The sequence below is a fragment of the Phocoena sinus genome, chromosome 5 (genome assembly GCF_008692025.1).
Source record: "Phocoena sinus isolate mPhoSin1 chromosome 5, mPhoSin1.pri, whole genome shotgun sequence".
NCBI classification, from domain to species: domain Eukaryota; kingdom Metazoa; phylum Chordata; class Mammalia; order Artiodactyla; family Phocoenidae; genus Phocoena; species Phocoena sinus.
Window position 1 is genome coordinate 127,378,262 of NC_045767.1, and position 18,950 is coordinate 127,397,211.

Here is an 18,950-nt window from a genome sequence, read left to right on the forward strand (position 1 = left end):
TCTTAAATTTTGGTGATGACATTGGTTCCCATTTCTTTGAGTAAATACAAGCAGTCAAAAATGAACTCCCATGTGCTCCCAACACCATATCTTCCAACCTATCTGAATGTATGTCCATATGCTCTACACTCTTTCCTCTTACTATGGATGGATTATGTTCCTAAATCCAAATCCTCCACTTGTGCACTGGATCTCAGCAGTTCCCTGTCTCTCTCCTGCATGATGAGTTTTCCCGTCTTACTATATCATCCCATCAGTATACAGACATTGCATATCCTCCTTCATAAAAAGTTTCCCTGAACTTCATATCCCACTCCAGGAACCCCTCCCATTCTTCAGCATTTCCTTTGAAGAAAACTCCTTTAAAAAGTGCCTATTCTCATAATCTCTATTGCCTCTTTCCTTGTTCTTTTTTTCTCTCCAATCTAATTTTTAATTCCTTCTCCTTTCACTCTACCAGATCTGCTCTTGTCAAGGTCACCAGTGACTACTGGTCACCAAATAAATCATTAATTCTTAGTCTTCATTATACTTGCTCCATGAGCATCATTTGACAGTTGTTCATTTGAGATTCCTTGAAACACTTTTTTCACTTGGCTTCTAAAAAAAACACTCTTGTTTTCCTCCTGCCTCACTGGTTGATCATTCCCTGACTCTGTTATACCCTTTTTATCACTCCCTCCTCTAAATACCAAATTATCCCAGGGATAAGTTTAGCAATCTGTCTTCTCTAGATGCACACACATCTGTAGTGATATCATGGAGTCTTATGACTTTAAAAGGCAAACACTATGCTAGTCATCCCCAAACATTTATCTCCAGCTAGAACTTTCTCTTAAACATCCAACTCATATCTGCAGCATTTCTCTTGGCATCTTTGCCTGCATAATTAAGAAGCACTTCATATTAACTATCATGCCAAAGGCAATTTTTCATTTGGCTTTTTAAATCTGCTCTTCCCATGGTTTTCTCAGTCTCAATAAATGGAAAATTCATTCTTCCAATTACTTAAGGCAAAGACATTGGACTCATCTTTAACTCCTCTTTTTCATACCCCACATTCAATCTTTTAGAAAATCTTGTCAGAGCTACCTTCACAATATATTCAAATTCAATCACTTCTCACCACTTCCACCATAACCACTCTGGTCTACCCACCATCATTTCTCACTTGGATGATTACAGTGTCCTCCACACTGGTCTCCCTGCTTCTAGCCCTTGCCTATTTTCTATACAGCACCTAAAATGAACCTTGCAAAAGTAAGTCAGATCATGTCACTCTTCTGTCCTCAACCCTTCCCTGGCTTCCTACCTCAGAGTAAAAGCCAAAGTCATTTAAGTGGCTTCAAAATATTATAATGCTCATTTTCAACCTTTATTTTGAATCAGAATCACCTGAAATAGAACAAAAAATTTCACAATCTGTATGGAAACACAAAAGACCCCGAATAGCCAAAGCAATCTTGAGAAAGAAAAACAGAGCTGGAAAAATCAGGCTGCCTGACTTCAGACTATACTACAAAGCTACAGTAATCAAGACAGTATGGCACTGGCACAAAAACAGAAATAGGTGAATGTAACAGGACAGAAAGCCCAGAGATAAACCCACACACATATGGTCACCTTATTTTTGATAAAGGAGGAAAGTATATACAATGGAGAAAAGACAGCCTCTTCAATAAGTGGTGCTGAGAAAACTGGACAGCCACATGTAAAAGAATGAAATTAGAACACTCCCTAACACCATACACAAAAATAAACTTAAAATGGATTAAAGACCTAAATGTAAGGTCAGGCACCATAAAACTCTTAGAGGAAAATATAGGCAGAACACTCTGTGACATAAATCACAGCAAGATCTTTTTTGACCCACCTCCTAGAGAAATGGAAATAAAAATGAACAAACAGGATCTAATGAAACTTAAAAGCTTTTGCACAGTAAAGGAAACCATAAACAAGACGAAAAGACAACCTTCAGAATGGGAGAAAATATTTGCAAATGAAGCAACTGACAAAGGATTAACCTCCTAAATTTACAAGCAGCTCATGCAGCTCAATATCAAAAAAACAAACAACCCAATCTAAAAATGGGCAGAAGACCTAAATAGACATTTCTCCAAAGAAGATATACAGATTGCCAACAAACACATGAAAGGATGCTCAACATCGCTAATCATCAGAGAAATGCAAATCAAAACTATAATGAGGTATCACCTCACATCAGTCAGAATGGCCGTCATCAAAAAGTCTACAAACAATAAATGCTGGAGAGGGTGTGGAGAAAAGGAAACCCTCTTGCACCATTGGTGGGAATGTAAATTGATACAGCCACTATGGAGAACAGTATGGAGGTTCCTTAAAAAACTAAAAATAGAACTACCATACGACCCAGCAATCCCACAACTGGGCACATACCCTGAGAAAACCATAATTCAAAAAGAGTCATGTGCCACAATGTTCATTTTAGCTCTATTCACAATAGCCAGGACATGGAAGCAACCTAAGTGTCCATCGACAGATGAATGGATAAAGAAGATGTGGCACATATATACAATGGAATATTATTCAGCCATAAAAAGAAACAAAATTGAGTTATTCGTAGTGAGGTGGATGGACCTAGAGTCTGTCATACAGAGTGAAGTAAGTCAGAAAGAGGAAAACAAATACCATATGCTAACACACATACATGGAATCTAAAAAAAAAAAAAGGTTCTGAAGAACTTAGGGGCAGGACAGGAATAAAGATGCAGACATAGAGAATGGACTTGAGGACATGGGGAGGGGGAAGGGTAAGCTGGGACGAAGTGAGAGAGTGGCATGGACATATATACACTACCAAACATAAAATAGATAGCTAGTAGGAAGCAGCCACATAGCACAGGGAGATCAGCGCGGTGCTTTGTGACCACCTAGAGGGGTGGGATAGGTAGGGTGGAAGGGAGATGCAAGAGGGAGGGCATATGGGGATATATGTATAAGTATAGCTGATTCACTTTGTTGTACAGCAGACACTAACACACCATTGTAAAGCAATTATACTCCAATAAATATGTTTAAAAAAGGAACACCTGAAATGATTTAAGATATTCAGATGCCTTCCATTCCCCAATTAAGATTACAATGGGTAAAAAGGGTCAAAAGGTACAAACTTCCAGTTATAAAATAAGTAAGTCATGGGGATGTAATATACAGCATGGTGACCATAGTTAATAATACTGTATTGCATATTTGAAAGTTGCTAAGAGAATAAACCTTAAAAGTTCTCATCACAAAAATACCAAATCTGTAACTATGTTGATGGATATGAAGTAGACTTACTGTGGTGGTCATTTTGCAATATATACAAACATTGAATCATTATGTTGTACACCTGGAGCTAAGATAATGTTATATGTCAATTATGGCTTAAAAAAAGATACAATTGGTTGCACATTTAGGTTGTTTCCATGTCTTGGCTATTGTAAACAGCACTTCAATGAACATTGGGGTGTATGTATCCTTTCAAACCATGTTTTTCACTGTATATGTGCCCAGGAGTGGGATTGCTGGATCATATGGTAGCTGTATTTTTAGTGTCTTAAGGAACCTCCATACTGTTCTCCATAGTGGCTGTACCAATTCGACAGATGAATGGATAAAGAAGATGTGGTACATATATACAATGGAATATTACTTAGCCATTAACAAGAATGAAAGAATGCCATTTGCAGCAACACGGATGGACTTGGAGATTATCATACTAAGTGAACTAAGTCAGACAGGGAAAGACAAGTATCATATGATATAGCTTATATGTGGAATCTAAAAAATATATACAAATGAACTTACTTTCAAAACAGAAGCAGACTCACAGACTTAGAGAATGAATTCATGGTTACCAGGAGGGAAGGGTTGGGGGGAGGAATAGACTGGGAGTTTGGGATTGACATGTACACGCTGCTGTATTTAAAATAGAAAACCAACAAAGACATGCTGTATAGCAAAGGGAACTGTGCTCAAATACTCTGTAATAACCTAATTGGGAAAAGAATAGATACATGTATATGTATAACTGAGTCACTTTGCTGTACACCTGAAACTAACACAACATTGTTAATCAACTATACTCCAATATAAAATAAAAATTAAAAAAATGATACGATTGGAATTTTAGTGGGATCCAAGCATCCACATTTTTTTTTTTTTTGCAGTATGCGGGCCTCTCACTGTTGTGGCCTCTCCCATTGTGGAGCACAGGCTCCGGACGCGCAGGCTCAGCGGCCATGGCTCACGGGCCCAGCCGCTCTGCGGCATGCGGGATCTTCCCGGACTGGGGCACGAACCCGTGTCCCCTGCATCAGCAGGTAGACTCTCAACCACTGCGCCACCAGGGAAGCCCAGCATTCACATTTTTAACGGACTCCATCTTGCCTAACTCCCACTCCTATCTTATCTCTTACTTCTCTGCCCTACCACCCCTTTTTCCTCCCACCCCCTTGCACTCTGCTCCAGCCACATTGGTCTTTTTGACATTCCTCTCCACCATGTCAAACTAGCTTCTGCCTTGGGAATTTTGTGATGTTCCTTCTGCCTGAAGTTCCATCGTCCTTTTCTCCCCACTATCTTCATGGCTCATAAACTGTCCTCTTTCACTTTCTCAGAGATGTCTTCTGAGACCACCCACTATGTGATGGCAACATCCCTCTTCTTGCTTCTGCCACCTTTCATTCTTAGTCTTCCAGTTTTTCTTTATAGCACACATTTATGTGCTTATTGTTTTCTCTCCACTACAGTATAATCTCCATTTGGGCAGGGACTTTGCTTATTTTTATTTTGGTGTGCCTCCCAGTGCCTAGAACAGTTCCTGGTAAATAACAGGTGCTCAATGAATATGTGTTGAATGAGTAAGTAAAACAACAGGTTCAATCCACCCAGTTTTTCAGCCAGAGATGAATAAATTGGGTAGGCTTACTTCACCACTGAATAGTGTCTGGAATTTTTCTTTCTGCTCCAGTCCTCTAAAATCCTTAATATTGGCCCATGTGATATGATCAGTCTTTTGTTTTGGCTTTCATTTCAACACTCCAGTTTTCCAGCTAAGATTAAAACTGGGCCCTGAAGCCCAGTGGCTTGGCTGGAGCCTTGATGCCCGACCTGTACCTTGTCAAGTCCCCTTCCCCCATAGTGCTCTGGGACTTAAGCAGACAACCTTACAGATTGATGTTATCTTTCTGATTGAATATGGCTGCTGCCAGCACTGCTACCCACCTCCTGTTGCCATAGCATCCATCAGAGTTTATATCCCCTTTGAAATATACAGTCTGAAGTATTATGTAGTTATCACTGGGATCCTTTGGCTAGGACAGGAGTTATCCTACCAATACTGACTTTCTTCTCTTCTCTAGTAGTCTTTATTGCTGAGGTTTTAGAATAATTTATCATTCACCCCCTGAGACATAACAGGCTATCAGGAAATGAACACTACCCTCTTATTAACCAGGGAATTTTCTATTTCAGTGCTACGCAGAGATCCTTTATTCCTGGTCAGATGCTTACCTGTGACGTAGAAGTTTCTCTATCGATTCTTAAAAATTACCTGTCTTGTGTTCCAGTCTCTCCCAAAATAATCTGAGAGACTAAATTCCATTAATGTGCTAATGCTAATAGTTACTTAAAATCATAGTCTTCCAAGATGTATTTGGGTTTTAACAGGGATGGTTTTCCATTGCTGTAGTTTCGGAATGTTGCTGAGTCACCATCGTGGCTTCCTAACTGGTTTCCAGCTTCCACACTGTCACCTCCAGTTTTTCTCAATACAGCAGCCATATGATTTGCCAAAGTACGAGTCAGATCATGTTACGTACTCTCTGTTCAAAACACTCCTAAGTTTGGGGGCTTCCCTGGTGGCGCAGTGGTTGAGAGTCCGCCTGCCGATGCAGGGGACACGGGTTCGTGCCCCGGTCCGGGAAGATCCCACGTGCCGCGGAGCGGCTGGGCCCTTGAGCCATGGCCACTGACCCTGCACGTCTGGAGCCTGTGCTCCGCAACGGGAGAGGCCACAGCAGTGAGAGGCCCGCGTACCGCAAAAAAATAAAAATAAACACTCCTAAGTTTCATATCTCATACAGAGTAAAAGCCCGCTTAGAATGCCCTATATGGCCCTGTATGAGCACTTCTCAGACTTTAGCATGCATATGAATCACCTGGGAATCTTGTTAGAATGAGATTCCCATCCAGAAGGGTGCAGGTGGGGCCTAGGAGTCTGCATTTCTAACAAGCTCTCAGGTGATGCTAATGCTGCAAGTTCACAGGACTAGCTGCGAGTAACAAGACCGTATATGATATGTTTCCTCCCTACCATCTGGCCCTCTACCTCTCTGACATTGCTGCACTCCTGATATTACCCTTTATTTCTAGAGCTACCCTAGCCCCCTTCATAGTCTTAGAACACCCAGGCATGTTCCCACCTCAGGGCCTTTGCACTAGCTGACCCTCTGCCTGCAAACACTTCACCCAGATATACACCTCTCTCTCCAAAGCTTCTTAGTGAAGCTCTTCCTGGCCATCTGATCTAACAAGGCAGCCCATCTCCGTTTCCATGTCCCTCTTCTTTTCTCTCCAACTCTGTTTTACTCCTTAACTCTTCTCACTGCTGAAATACAGCATATTTATCTTATTTATTGTCTGCCCCCTCCACTAGAATGTAAACTCCATGAGGCATTTTTTTTTTCATTTATGTTCACTCCAGTGATCAAAACACTGGCTGTTTTGATCAATAAATAATTGTTGAGTGAATTCATTAAAGAACTCAGTTATATTTTTCAAATCACATTTTTTCCTACTTATGCAAAGTGTCCTAGGAAGAGGAAGGCAGAAACATTTCTCCTAGTTTTATTAGGCTAGCGTGGTACAGGCAAAGTGTCTCCCAAGAAGAGCAGATCAGAACTCATTTACCTAATCCTCACTTATACAGGTTTCTTTGGTATGAGCAGAACAACGCTGTTAGAAGCAACCAGGATCTACCTTCAAGTAAGATAAACTTAATGAGGCTGGCAGCACAATTAGAAACAAGCCCAACCTGAGGCATTAATGGGATCTATTCAAAGTTACACCTAGACTGGGAGGATTGTCTTCACAGGGATGCAGTCTTTGCTGGAAGGGAGTTACTATATATATGAATTCCTGTCAAAGGCAGAAGTTTGGTCTTTTGCAGAATATTGACCTAGAAGACCTCTGAGGTCTTTTCTGCCTACACAAATTAGAAATCAGTGACAGAGAACAGGAAGCTGCTGTGTGAGATGTGTGTACAAGACTGGTTACTTGAGGAAGTCCATCAGCCACATTCCATGTCTTGTAGTTCTCAATCTCATGAACTCCAGTGAGCTTTAGCAGGTGAGAGGTTATTGTTTGTTGGTTGGTTGGTTTTGTGTTTTAATAAAAGCTGGCTAAGACCTTGAAAACTGAACCAAAATACATTTTATTATAACTACCTAGTTTCTGTCTAATCAGTGTTCAGCTGTCTCTGATATTGGTTGAAAGAAATATATACAATCAGCAAATTTCACTTTGATATTTTCCATTATAAATTAATAAAAACTCTTCACTACTCCTCTAGTAAATCTGAAAACTGAGTACACGGGGTGTAATAAACACTTGGGGACTTGATTTTAAGTTTTAAAATCATAAGCCCTCTTTATCAGCAGACTATCAGGGAATAGAAATTGCTCTCTACTTCTTTTACTGCATTATCTTTTTTATTATGTCATAATTTTAGGTAAACCTTAGGAAATACCAAGTAATAATGCTTTGTAATAACAAATCACTCACACATACATTCTTTCATACAATCTTCAGGATCATCTTAGGAGGTTATTATTCTAATCGAACTATTTATTGATGCTTTTATATATATATATTTAATAATGACAGAAACCGTAAGAGGGAGAAATTCTCAATATGATGATAAAAATTCTGAGCCGCAGAGATTTTAAGTAACTAGTCACATTTACACATTTTACTTAAAAAAATGAACTGGATATACACCCAGGCTGTATGCCTACAAAGCCCCGGCTTTTAATTCTCACACCGTGATAATTTTACAGCGGAGCAGAGTGAGTCTTAGAGAAACCAAGTGATCTGCCCAACGTTATACAGCTGAGAACTGGAAGAACCAAGAAAGAAAACCAGATAGTTTTTTTCTAAAACCAGAGTTCTTTCTACTCTTCATAATAGCTTATTTTTAAAATGTATTTTATGTATTTATGTGCTTTTTAAATGTATTTCTAATGTATTTTTTAATGTACATTTTAATGTATTTTAATGTATGATATTTAACAACAGCATAAGAAACACTAGCCCAACTTGAAAGGTGATGGAATGGCTACATATTTAAATAAAAAGAAACATGAAAGCCTAAAGAGTAACTAAATTTCTCAGCATATGCTGCAAGATTGTCAATAGCTGAATCTAAAACAATTTTATTTCATAGAATCTCAGGAATTTTCTCAGTGTGAATATTTACAGTTTATTTTTACATTTGCACATGTGTCAAGTTAAATTCCATATGGTCAAATAACTTAAATTAAAAAAAAAACCCAGAAAATGTAGGAAACTGTATGTACATACTTAAAAGTTAAGAGGTTTTCTTAACACTGAAGATCTTAGAAGATATATATGTATATCTTACATACATGACTGCTTAAAGCTTCTATGTAGCAACTGATGTCCTATGTCTCTATGATTTATATATTATACTGAAAATACCAGGATGTAGGAAGTGTAACCAGTTTGTATTAATACCAGGAATGAAGGGTAATGGTGCGTGTGCGCGTGTGCGTGTGTGTGTGTGTGTGTGTGTGTGTGTGTGTGTGTGTGTAAGAACGCAGGAATAAAACGAGGTCTTATTTACTTGGCTGGCTACTTCAGAAAGTTACAAGTTTCTTATGGTCTCACTATTTCTATTCTTTGCATACTCTTACCCAATTCCCATATAGCAGTTACAGTGACCTTGACAGAGAAAAATGAATCATGACATTTCCCTATTTCTGTAGCATTTTTTGCCATTCAAATAAAATCCAAGTTCTTAATAATGGGCAAGGTCCTACTTGATCTATCCCCTGCATACTAACCTCATTCCACATTTTCTCATTCAATCGTCTCCAGTTCATGCTGATTTTAAATCGGTTTCTTGAATGGACCTTCAGACCTTAGCTTATACTAAGCATTGCCTGGATGCTTTGTCACCCTCTCTTCTATATGATCAGGCAGATCATAGATAATATCCTGTGTCCTCTGGGAACTTACCTGATCACTGTTTCTCAAATAGATTTCCTTCCTAATTTCTACAATAGCACCTCATTTGTCTTTTTGATAGCATTTGTCACAATTTAAGTCATTTTGTTTGATCATGTATTTTAGTTTCCTTTTCTCTCTCTCCCACCAGACCCTGTATTTCATGAATCCAGTGGTCATTCCTCTGTGGTTGAGTTTACCTCCAGTTCCTACCTCAGTGCCTGGTACGTAATTGTTACTTAGCAAATACTGGATGAATGAATGAATAAATAATGAATTGGCGAATATGTATGTTTAAAAGTTATTTTTATTCTGAATCTGTATGTCTGGAGAAAAGAAAATGAATTTTCTCTGGAATGTTATGGTATAGAAAAGAGTTGTAAAGTGTGAGGAGCTTTGGATCTAAAATGGATAGAAATACAAATTGTGAACTTCAATTTATACTTATACGCAAGAAAGCAAAATTGTTTTTAACAGTAGACAATACGAAGGAAAATAACTCTTCCCCAAACCATTATTCTGAGGCTTAAATTCATTCACGTACAATGAGTACCTAGTAAATCCTAAAATCTATCCTCCCTTCTCCCCCAGACAACATATAGTATAGGTCCATTCATCTGCCCATCTCACCTGCCCCCCACTCCATGCCCCCAGTAACTGGAGGGTACTGTGTTTAATTTCTAAAAGCCAATGGGCCTCTGGACAAAGACAAGAGGATCAGTACCTGGGCCCTGGGAAACTGGGATTAATATAATAAGGATGAAGGAGTTAGAGGCCATTGCTAACATTTCAAGGACATTCTCTTATTTAAAAGCATCATTAGTACTTGCAAAGAGGTTTATGTCACCATTATCAGTTTTTAAATAATGATATCAATGTAGTGACTGAAAAATTACCAGGGTGATGCTAGGGAACCATCACAATAGCAATAGCAGATAAAGGAAAACATATGAAAAGGCACAGAATAATGCTAGATCCTGTGGCAGAATAACTTTTATAGTCATCAAAACATTCTCCAACATGGTATTATTGAGTTTGCCTTTTGAACAGAGAACTCAGACTCGGAGTCCAAATTATTCTGCTGTGAAAGGTTACAGAAAAAAAGTATATACCATCATTGATGCTGTTATTAGACATTCATTCATTCATTAAGTCATCCCATAATTACTTATTGAATGTCAACCCTTAGGATTTTCACTGTAATAGCCACTGGGATAATTTTAAGCAAAAATCATTCAGTTCTCTCATGGTGGTTGTTGGGGTCTGAGGAAGAAAGAATTACTTCTGTGTAGAAGTTTATAAACCACGGCCCAGAATAAAAATTAGCTTCATGTTTTTTACACAAAAGACTGCTTTCTAAGTTTTTTTAAAAAAAATAACTTCTAAATGATGGTTTTATAAAAATAAGATATAAATAAAGATTTTCACTTTTGGAAACAGAAACAGACTTTTGTAGAAACTTCAGTTATGGAGAAGATTAACTTTTACTCACAGAGAGCTTCACATAATCATAACATAAACTTTTCATCGAAAAACAAATGCAGTATAGAAAATACCCTGAATCATTTGAAAAAACTGGATAACCTGAATGATATTTAGAATGGGATTTGTCAAAATCTTTTCAAGTCCTCATGTGTATATGTCCCCGACACTGTTCTGAACAAAATACCAGTTCATGTTTTCTAGCTTTGGAATTCCACTGGAAAAGGATCCTTCAGACACACCACAGAAATCTGTCAATTCCCTCTACTGGTACAGAGAGTTACCTCAAAATCTTCTTAAATCAATAAAAGGTATAATTTAACTGAAAACTCTATGTCAAAGTTAAAATTTAAAAAAGGAAGTAAACCAGACTCAGTTTAGCAATTCCAATATGGGGGACAGAACGGTAGACTATGAATGAAGAACTATGGCCAGTACCTTTTGAATGCCTGCTTGGGACTCCAGAACGTTATTCTCTGATCCATTGCTTCGGTTGATCATCCGCCACATTTGGGAATACATGCTGTCCCTCTCAAAAGGATTCATTCCCTTCATGCGAACATGTTCATATACCGCAGAGTCCAGGACTGTGCCATAAGGGATATCTGTTTGCTTGGAAAGGTCCTGGAGAGACCTTGATTATTGGGAGAGCAGAGAGACACAAGAAAGAGTACTGAATATTTTCAAGTGGAAATAAAGTTAAAAGAAGCAAAAAGTAATATATGTAAATACAAACGTCAAATTGCTTTTCTTATTTTGTTGTTTCTTTACATTAAGATGTAATATATAAGGAGAATTGCTTTAAGAGTGTATGGCACTTACATAGATCATGAGAAGACAAAAATCATTACTGAAGGAAAGGTGGAAATTTCTAGTGATAGGGCAATGCTATTTTTGTTTTCACTGTGAAAAAACATCTAGCAATTCCAAAGAAATTAAATTACATTGCTAGATAGTCATATAATCATTTAGTTTTTTTAAAATGTCAATATGTTACAAGCCTTAAGCCTATGTTCTTTTAGGTGGCAAGGCTTAAATATTTTTATAACATAATTACGTTTTGTATAAACAACATATTTAAGTAGATGTATACTTAAAAATTAGTATTTGTAAGAGTCATTACTTATTGAGTGGCTACTACATACATGCTAGGCAGTTGGCACACAGTATCCTTACAGCAATGCCTCATGCTCAGAACTATTTCACCCATTTTATAGGTAAGAAAACTTAAGTAGAGGCAATAAAGGACTAGCTCAGTGTGGCACAGTCAGTGAGGGATAGAGATAGAATTCAAATGTAGATCTGACCAGCTCCCAAAACCATATTATTTCTACTGCAAGATGCTGACTCTTCTCTGTATTTATTTTGCTAGATTTGCTTTAAGTGGTTGTGTGTGAGTGTATGTGTGTGTGTGTGTGTGTGTGTGAGAGAGAGAGATTTCTATTTGTATTCAAATAGAATAAATTTCATGCTTTTGGATAGCTGAATATGTTTTCAGCTTTCTCTTTTACAGAATAATGCTCCAGGATTTCCAAATCAATCTTTGAGTTACAGATTGTATCTACTTGTCCCAGGTTATTCGTCTCTAAATTGATGGTCGATTTCCTTATATTTGAGTTTCTGAGCCACTCCATATTTTCTAACTTGGAGAACCAATTACCACTTCACTGGAACTCATTGAATTTGTGTAGGTGTCCAACCCTAATGACTGACATTTAAGAACAAATATGTGTCTTTGGAATACTGTTCAAAATTAGATGCTGGCACGCTTCAAACTCACTAACCTCTGAGAATGGGAGCAGATGCTTTGAAGCACTATAGTATATATTGAACAAGAACAAATACCCACAGCCCTCCACAATCACGGGCTATGAATGTCATGTTACGTTTACCTCTGATCTTTTGGTCTGTTTCTAGATGGCGTTTGCTAATGATTTCCTGGAGGTCTTTGCAACTAACACTAACATTGGGCAAGAGTATTGGGAATACTCTTGCATGTCACCGTTTCCATCATGTGCAAAACTGTGTGGCAAACAATACATTATGGGTCGTGTTTGTTAGAGGAATATTTGTGACAATTTCTAATGATAACTTTCAGCAAAATTTAATCTGCATTTTATTGAGTTTTATGTTGTTGGTGTGTATCATGTACTCTAAGGAAAAGAGTGAGATCATAGTAATTCCTTTCTGCTCTACACTTCTGCTGCATAAAATTATGCATTTAAAAATTACTATTTGAAGGGAAGAATTTTCTGGAATATCCTACAACTATTGAGCTAATTCTACCATTTGTAAAAGCTAAAGTGAAAGCATAAATAAATAGTGAGGGGGGCTTCCCTGGTCGGCCAGTGGTTAAGAATCCACCTGCCAATGCAGGGGACATGGGTTCAATCCCTGGTCCTAGAAGATCCCACATGCCGCGGAGCAACTAAGCCCGTGCTCCACAACTACTGAGCCTCTGCTCTAGAGCCCGCGAGCCACAACTGCTGAAGCCGGTGCTCCTAGAGCCCGTGCTCTGCAACAAGAGAAGCCACCGCAATGAGAAGCCTGCACACCGCAATGAAGAGTAGCCCCCGCTCACCGCAACTAGAGAAAGCCCGTGTGCAGCAACAAAGACCCAACACAGCCAAAAATAAATAAATAAGTTAAAAAAAATAATGAGGGCAGAAGCAGGAATAAAAGTGAGCTACAGGTAGCGAGGGTGCAACCTAATACCAGAGTGACAGGGCATTTGGTAGGAACATACCATAATTATCTTGGTAATAGTATAGCAATAAGAATTTTGTTTCAAATGAACAATTTACTTCTTATTTACTAATGTTTCCAGTAGTAGGAGTAAAACTATATTCAAAACATTAACATTTTAACATATTTCCCACTGTTTAGCGATGATCTAAACTGGTTACACAGGGGGAAGAAATGAAACTTATCAATACAGGTTACGATAGCATGCCTCATTCACTCAATGTCTATAAATACAAGGGCAAGGTTAGGTAGATGTAGAGAGCTTGCACTTTCTAGAACCTAAAGGTGTATGGCTAGAGAAGGTCATGTTAGGATTCATCAGAAACCCTCCCAGGATAGGATTGGCTCCTTGCTGCCTAGTAGTTCTGGCGATCAATCTTGATTATAACTTTCAGAAGGTTTCCACTTGGTGAGATCATAGTGTAGGGGTGAAAAATGTTTATGCCTATATCTAAGTATATAACTGGTTTGATCAAATAGTCATACTAGTAAAATACTGCTAAATAAATTAATACTCTTTCTTAGCTTTCTGTGAAAAGAAAATTGAAATCATGTGTTGGGATCTTTAATATAATCAAGTTTCCGTGCCATAGTATCACCTTAAGTATTAGCTTTGAACTTGAATGTAGAATTATAATACAAACAGGTTTTTAGCGGGCAAAACTGTTTTGTACACACAAAAAAATTTTAGACAGTATCTTAAAATGTTGCCTGTGTGAAGTTCTTGATGTCAGAAAAAAGCAGTTTATTTTCAAAGTAATTCAAATTTAGAATAGCAGAGCATTTTGTAACTTAGAGCAAAGGTATGTTCCCTCTAGCTTCATTTCTGATATCAAGTTCAGCTTATACATTTTCCATGAGATCTGCTTGCAATAAAAATTATAGTTTGTCTGATTCAGTGTTGTTCCTTTATAGTACACCAAGATAGCACACCAAAGGTGACAAAAATAAAATAAAGCAAAATAAAGTGAGCACAAAGAGCTTATTATGGAAAAAAGAAAGCTGGTTTAGGAGCCCAACAGAGAAAGGGGGTACCTATTATAAGTAGTAATTTTGTTATTTTCACGCTCATAATATTTTAGATCTGCAGAAATGCTATAGCCTATATTATGAGGCCCTAAAAGAAATCAAGTAGGTTATTCCGCAAGTGGTAATCCTCAAGAACATTGTATCTTAAGGTCAACATCTGAGTGGACATTATTTAGACATGCCAATCATTGGCTTAAATGCAAAACAATTATAAAATAATCAACAAGCCCCTAATACATACATTAATTTACCTTGGCAAATATTGACATTTCCTTTTTTAACAACTGGCAATGTTTACCCAGGCCACAGAAGAAATGGGAAAATCTAGAGAATTCTAGAAAAAGAGTTAGCTGTGAATATACTCATACTAATATAGTCTATCTTTCTACCTAACCACACAAAGCCTACATACACTCACATAAAATTCCGCAAATGATCAATTCTGTGAATCTATTACATCTGAGCCCTCCTCTTCCAACTCCACACTCGGACTCATGCACATAGTAAAAATGAGTGTCCACAGCTACACATGGTGAATGCTAAAAGAAAGCAAATGCTTTCCCACTCTAATCAGTCTTATTTTCTCAACATCTTACTGAGAGTCTTTTATTTCTTGTACTGGTGTCCTGTACGACTAGCGACCCATGGATACTAAACAATACTGTCTGATAGGTAAGTGGTATTTAACTATTTGCTTAAACATATACTGAGAAACTGTAATTTAGGACACTTCTGTGGAAGTAAATTTTAGGAATTTGGGTGGATCTAGGCTGATTACAAACTCTTTCCATGAGAAGAAGAATAAACACTTAAAGCCCTTCAAGTATTGGAAATTAATTTTAATACATGTGATAGTCTGATATTAGCTATATCTGATAGCAATAGCTTTGATATTGGGTAGGTTAGATTTTAAAGGCAAGCAGGTCTGTTATTTGTGAGCTGTGTAATATTAGGTAGTAGCTCTTAACCTTACTTTCCTCATCTACAAATGGAGAGAGTAACAGGGTCCTCCTCAAAGAGTGATTAGTGATCCTGTCATATCAGTATTCAATCAAGCTATCGTTTTTATACAAAGATAATTATTATAGTAATTCCTCACCTTATAATGCCCTTTTAATGATTTTTAATGGATTGTGTGTGTGTGTGTGTGTGTGTGGCAGGATGACTTCTTATATTGTTAACGAGGAGATTCATGAATTGGAGTTGAATTAATGTCTCATCTCCTTTCCAAGTACAAGAATGTATGACTCTATGATACTAAACGGTAACTTTCTTCATAGCAAATTCTTTGGGACATTTATACGACTTTGCTAATGAAATTATCTTACAATGAATGTGTTGCTACTTACATTTCTAAAGCTGTCAACTAGTTAAAAATCTAATGCCTATACCTTCTGCAGTGACTTTCACTCATATTTTTACCTGTTTTCCTTTATTAAGAGAATAGCTCTTACCTACATAAACTGTAAGATAACTCTCATAGGCCTTTCTTTTCCATCTAGTCTCCATTTCTCTGTTTCTCTCTCTCTCTGCCTGCCTTCCTTCCTTCCTTCTTTCCTTCCTTCCTCCCTCTCTTTCTCTCTCCCTTTTTCTTCTCTTTTTTTCTTTCATATTTGAGTCTGGTTGTATGTTATGCTCACCAACAAATGACAAGAGTGAGCTGCCAGCTTTAGCTGTGGGGAATTTTACGTCTAATCCCATTTTTAACGGATTGAAACATGTCGACTCAAGTTATCACATCAGAAGGATTTTTCTTCAGGGGGAGAAAAATGGAACGTGGTTGACAGCATAGGTGATAGATGCTTCAGACAAAGGGGCTGACCGTGAAAGAGAGACAAACAAGCAGGGGTACATTAAAAGTGTCCTCCAACTCAGTTCAGGATTTTTCTCCCACACTCTCTCCCCAGTTGCCTCCTCTGGATGCTAATTTCGGCATTTGCGAAAGGACACATTTTGTTGTAACTCCAAGAGTCCATTAGCAACCACATAAAGAGCCTGCCTGGTGCCCACTGCAGTTCATTGGTTGCAGTGGCTGAGAGCTGTCGTGGGCAGGGCACAGAGGCAGGTTTTCCAATCACAAAAAGTACTCCAAAAGTTAACACTTAAAAAACAACTACATGCCATAATAGAGGGCCAGCAGAGAGAACATTAGTGTTATAGAGATCCAAGAAGCAGAAGAAAGGATTGGAGAATGTATTGAGGTGGTCAGGCAAGGCAGGCCTGCCACTGAGAGGTGCTGACGACAGCTGTGCACTGGGCAACCTCTTTGCTTCTAAAAACATGGGTTCTGAAGACGTAAAGATTTGAGTTTCAATCCTTGGAAAAATTAAAATTCTCCAAATTGCAATTCCTTTCCCTGTGAAATAGGGGAAAAAATCATTTTATAATAAGGTATCTGGAAGTTTGAAGTAGATTTTGATACGAGACACCTAGCCTAGAACTTACTCTTTAAGTGCTCAATTACTGATAGTTGCAGTTATTAATTTATTACTATTATTGCTGGTACTTTGTCCTCTATTATGATTTCTAGAATTGCCATCTTTTGATTTTTCCCACCAATAGATTCATCTCAGCTAAAGCTCTTCCTCACCCGTGGCCTTTAATTCCCACACCCCATCTAACCTCTCATGAAGTTTTGTACATTTTTACCTCCTAAATCTTGGGAATCTGTCACTACCTTTGCCTTTCTGTTGCCAATACCCTCATCATTTCTACCTAGAAAATTATTTCTACGCTTTTCCCCTATCTCTACTCCCACCTACCTCTAATGCATCCTCCATACCACAGCTAACGTGCTCCTTCTAATATTCAAATCTGATCCCATCCCTCACTTATTTAAATACTTCCTGTATACCTCATGGCCCTTAGAAAATGGTTCAAACTCTGTAGCATTCAAGATCCTTCAAAAATTTGGCCTAAAAACTTCTTTTTTTTCATTTTCAAAAACAACCTTTTGCTTCATTCCTATTCACATTATATGGCAAACAGACTATTTCATCATTCCTTGCTTGGCAGGTGTTTTCTCAGCTTAAGATCTTTCCTGGTCTTCCCTGGTGGATTTTTTCCCTTCAAGATCAAACTCAGCTGCTTCTTCTGTGCCCTTCTAATACTTAAAATATGTTCACACCTTAGCACTGTGGTTCGAAATTTTACTTCTTTGTTTACCTCATTCGAATGCATGTTACTGATGCTCATGATTTTTTTTTTAATGTTATTTATTTATTTATTCTATTTATCTTGAAACTCAGAACCTAGCCCAGGGTCTGAAAAATAGCAATCAATAAGGTTCATTTGTTTTGCCTGTATTTCTTTATTAGAAAGATGCTTTCATCTTGGAAAACCAGCATTCCCAGTAAACTAGCATTACATAAAAATGGGATTTTTACTATATATTACCAGCCATTCTGTGGGTGATTAATCATGGCCAGCAGTATTTTGTAGGAAAAAATTTTTTTTTTTTAGAAAACACAACTTTTTAAAAGAGAGCTTTGGAAATTTTCCCTGTATCAAAATCAGCTGCAAAAGCTTTATTGGACCACCAGTGAATTGTCTGCAAACAAGACAGTTTGCCATAAATAAATTCAGAGGCAAGGCAAATACAAAGAAAAATTAAACAAATAGGACTGAAACAAAATATCTGGAAAAGCTGAGGTATAGTTCAATGTTCTGGTAAACATAGGATCCAGTACAAGGTGGAATGTCTATTCCTGAGAGGGATACTTATTCAGCAGTGTGGAAACAGAGACGACAATTTTGTGGTTGGTTTGATGAGTGATTTCTGATTAAAATATCAGAAGCAAACTGAAGTGGTGAAGAAAATTGCTCAACTAACTCTGCTAACTGAAATGATTAAAAAAATGTAAAAGAATTCACGGTTTTAGTAGCTAAAGAAGAGATAGGCACCAGAACAAAGAGAGAATAGTCACCTTTGGTAATACTGAATGTTATTATAGAAAGCTGAACTTTAGGAATTTTTTCTTTCAAGGGTTGAGTATTTACATAAAGACGAAGAAGTCTCAATAATATGAATGCTCTACTTATAGGAGAACAGATAAGGATATGGAAAGGCTTCCTGTCTCCTACTGCAATGTAGCTAATGACCACTTGGTCCTTTGAGAAACCACATTCTGAATCCTAGTAGCTCCTTTTGCTCAGTGAAGTTTTCCCAGCTCCTCATATACAAGTTTGGAAAGGAAGTCTGATGAAACATAAAGGGTATCAAGGGTAAATGGTATGGTAAGCGGGACTCTTAACGCTCCCTGATGTCAGAAGAAAATCTGGTTTGCAGATGGTTCAGTCCATACTGAAGAGCTCAGTGAGAACTATTTTAAGTGAATGAGGGCTAACGATATTTAATGAAAGCAGGCTCAGGAAAGAGTTGGATATTCTTTAGCCCAATAATGCTAGGTTTCTTATTTTAAAAA

The 18,950-nt window shown here is 37.7% G+C and overlaps 1 protein-coding gene across 2 annotated transcripts in view; it reads right to left on the reverse strand.

The window, feature by feature from the left end:
• Positions 1-18,950, reverse strand: part of GRID2 (glutamate ionotropic receptor delta type subunit 2) — a 1,366,547-nt gene that overhangs the window by 199,944 nt on the left and 1,147,653 nt on the right. For both annotated transcript variants that reach the window (XM_032633736.1, XM_032633737.1), the window contains one exon: positions 11,191-11,386. In XM_032633736.1, coding sequence (XP_032489627.1) covers positions 11,191-11,386 — 196 coding nt within the window. The remainder of the gene's footprint in view (positions 1-11,190; positions 11,387-18,950) is intronic.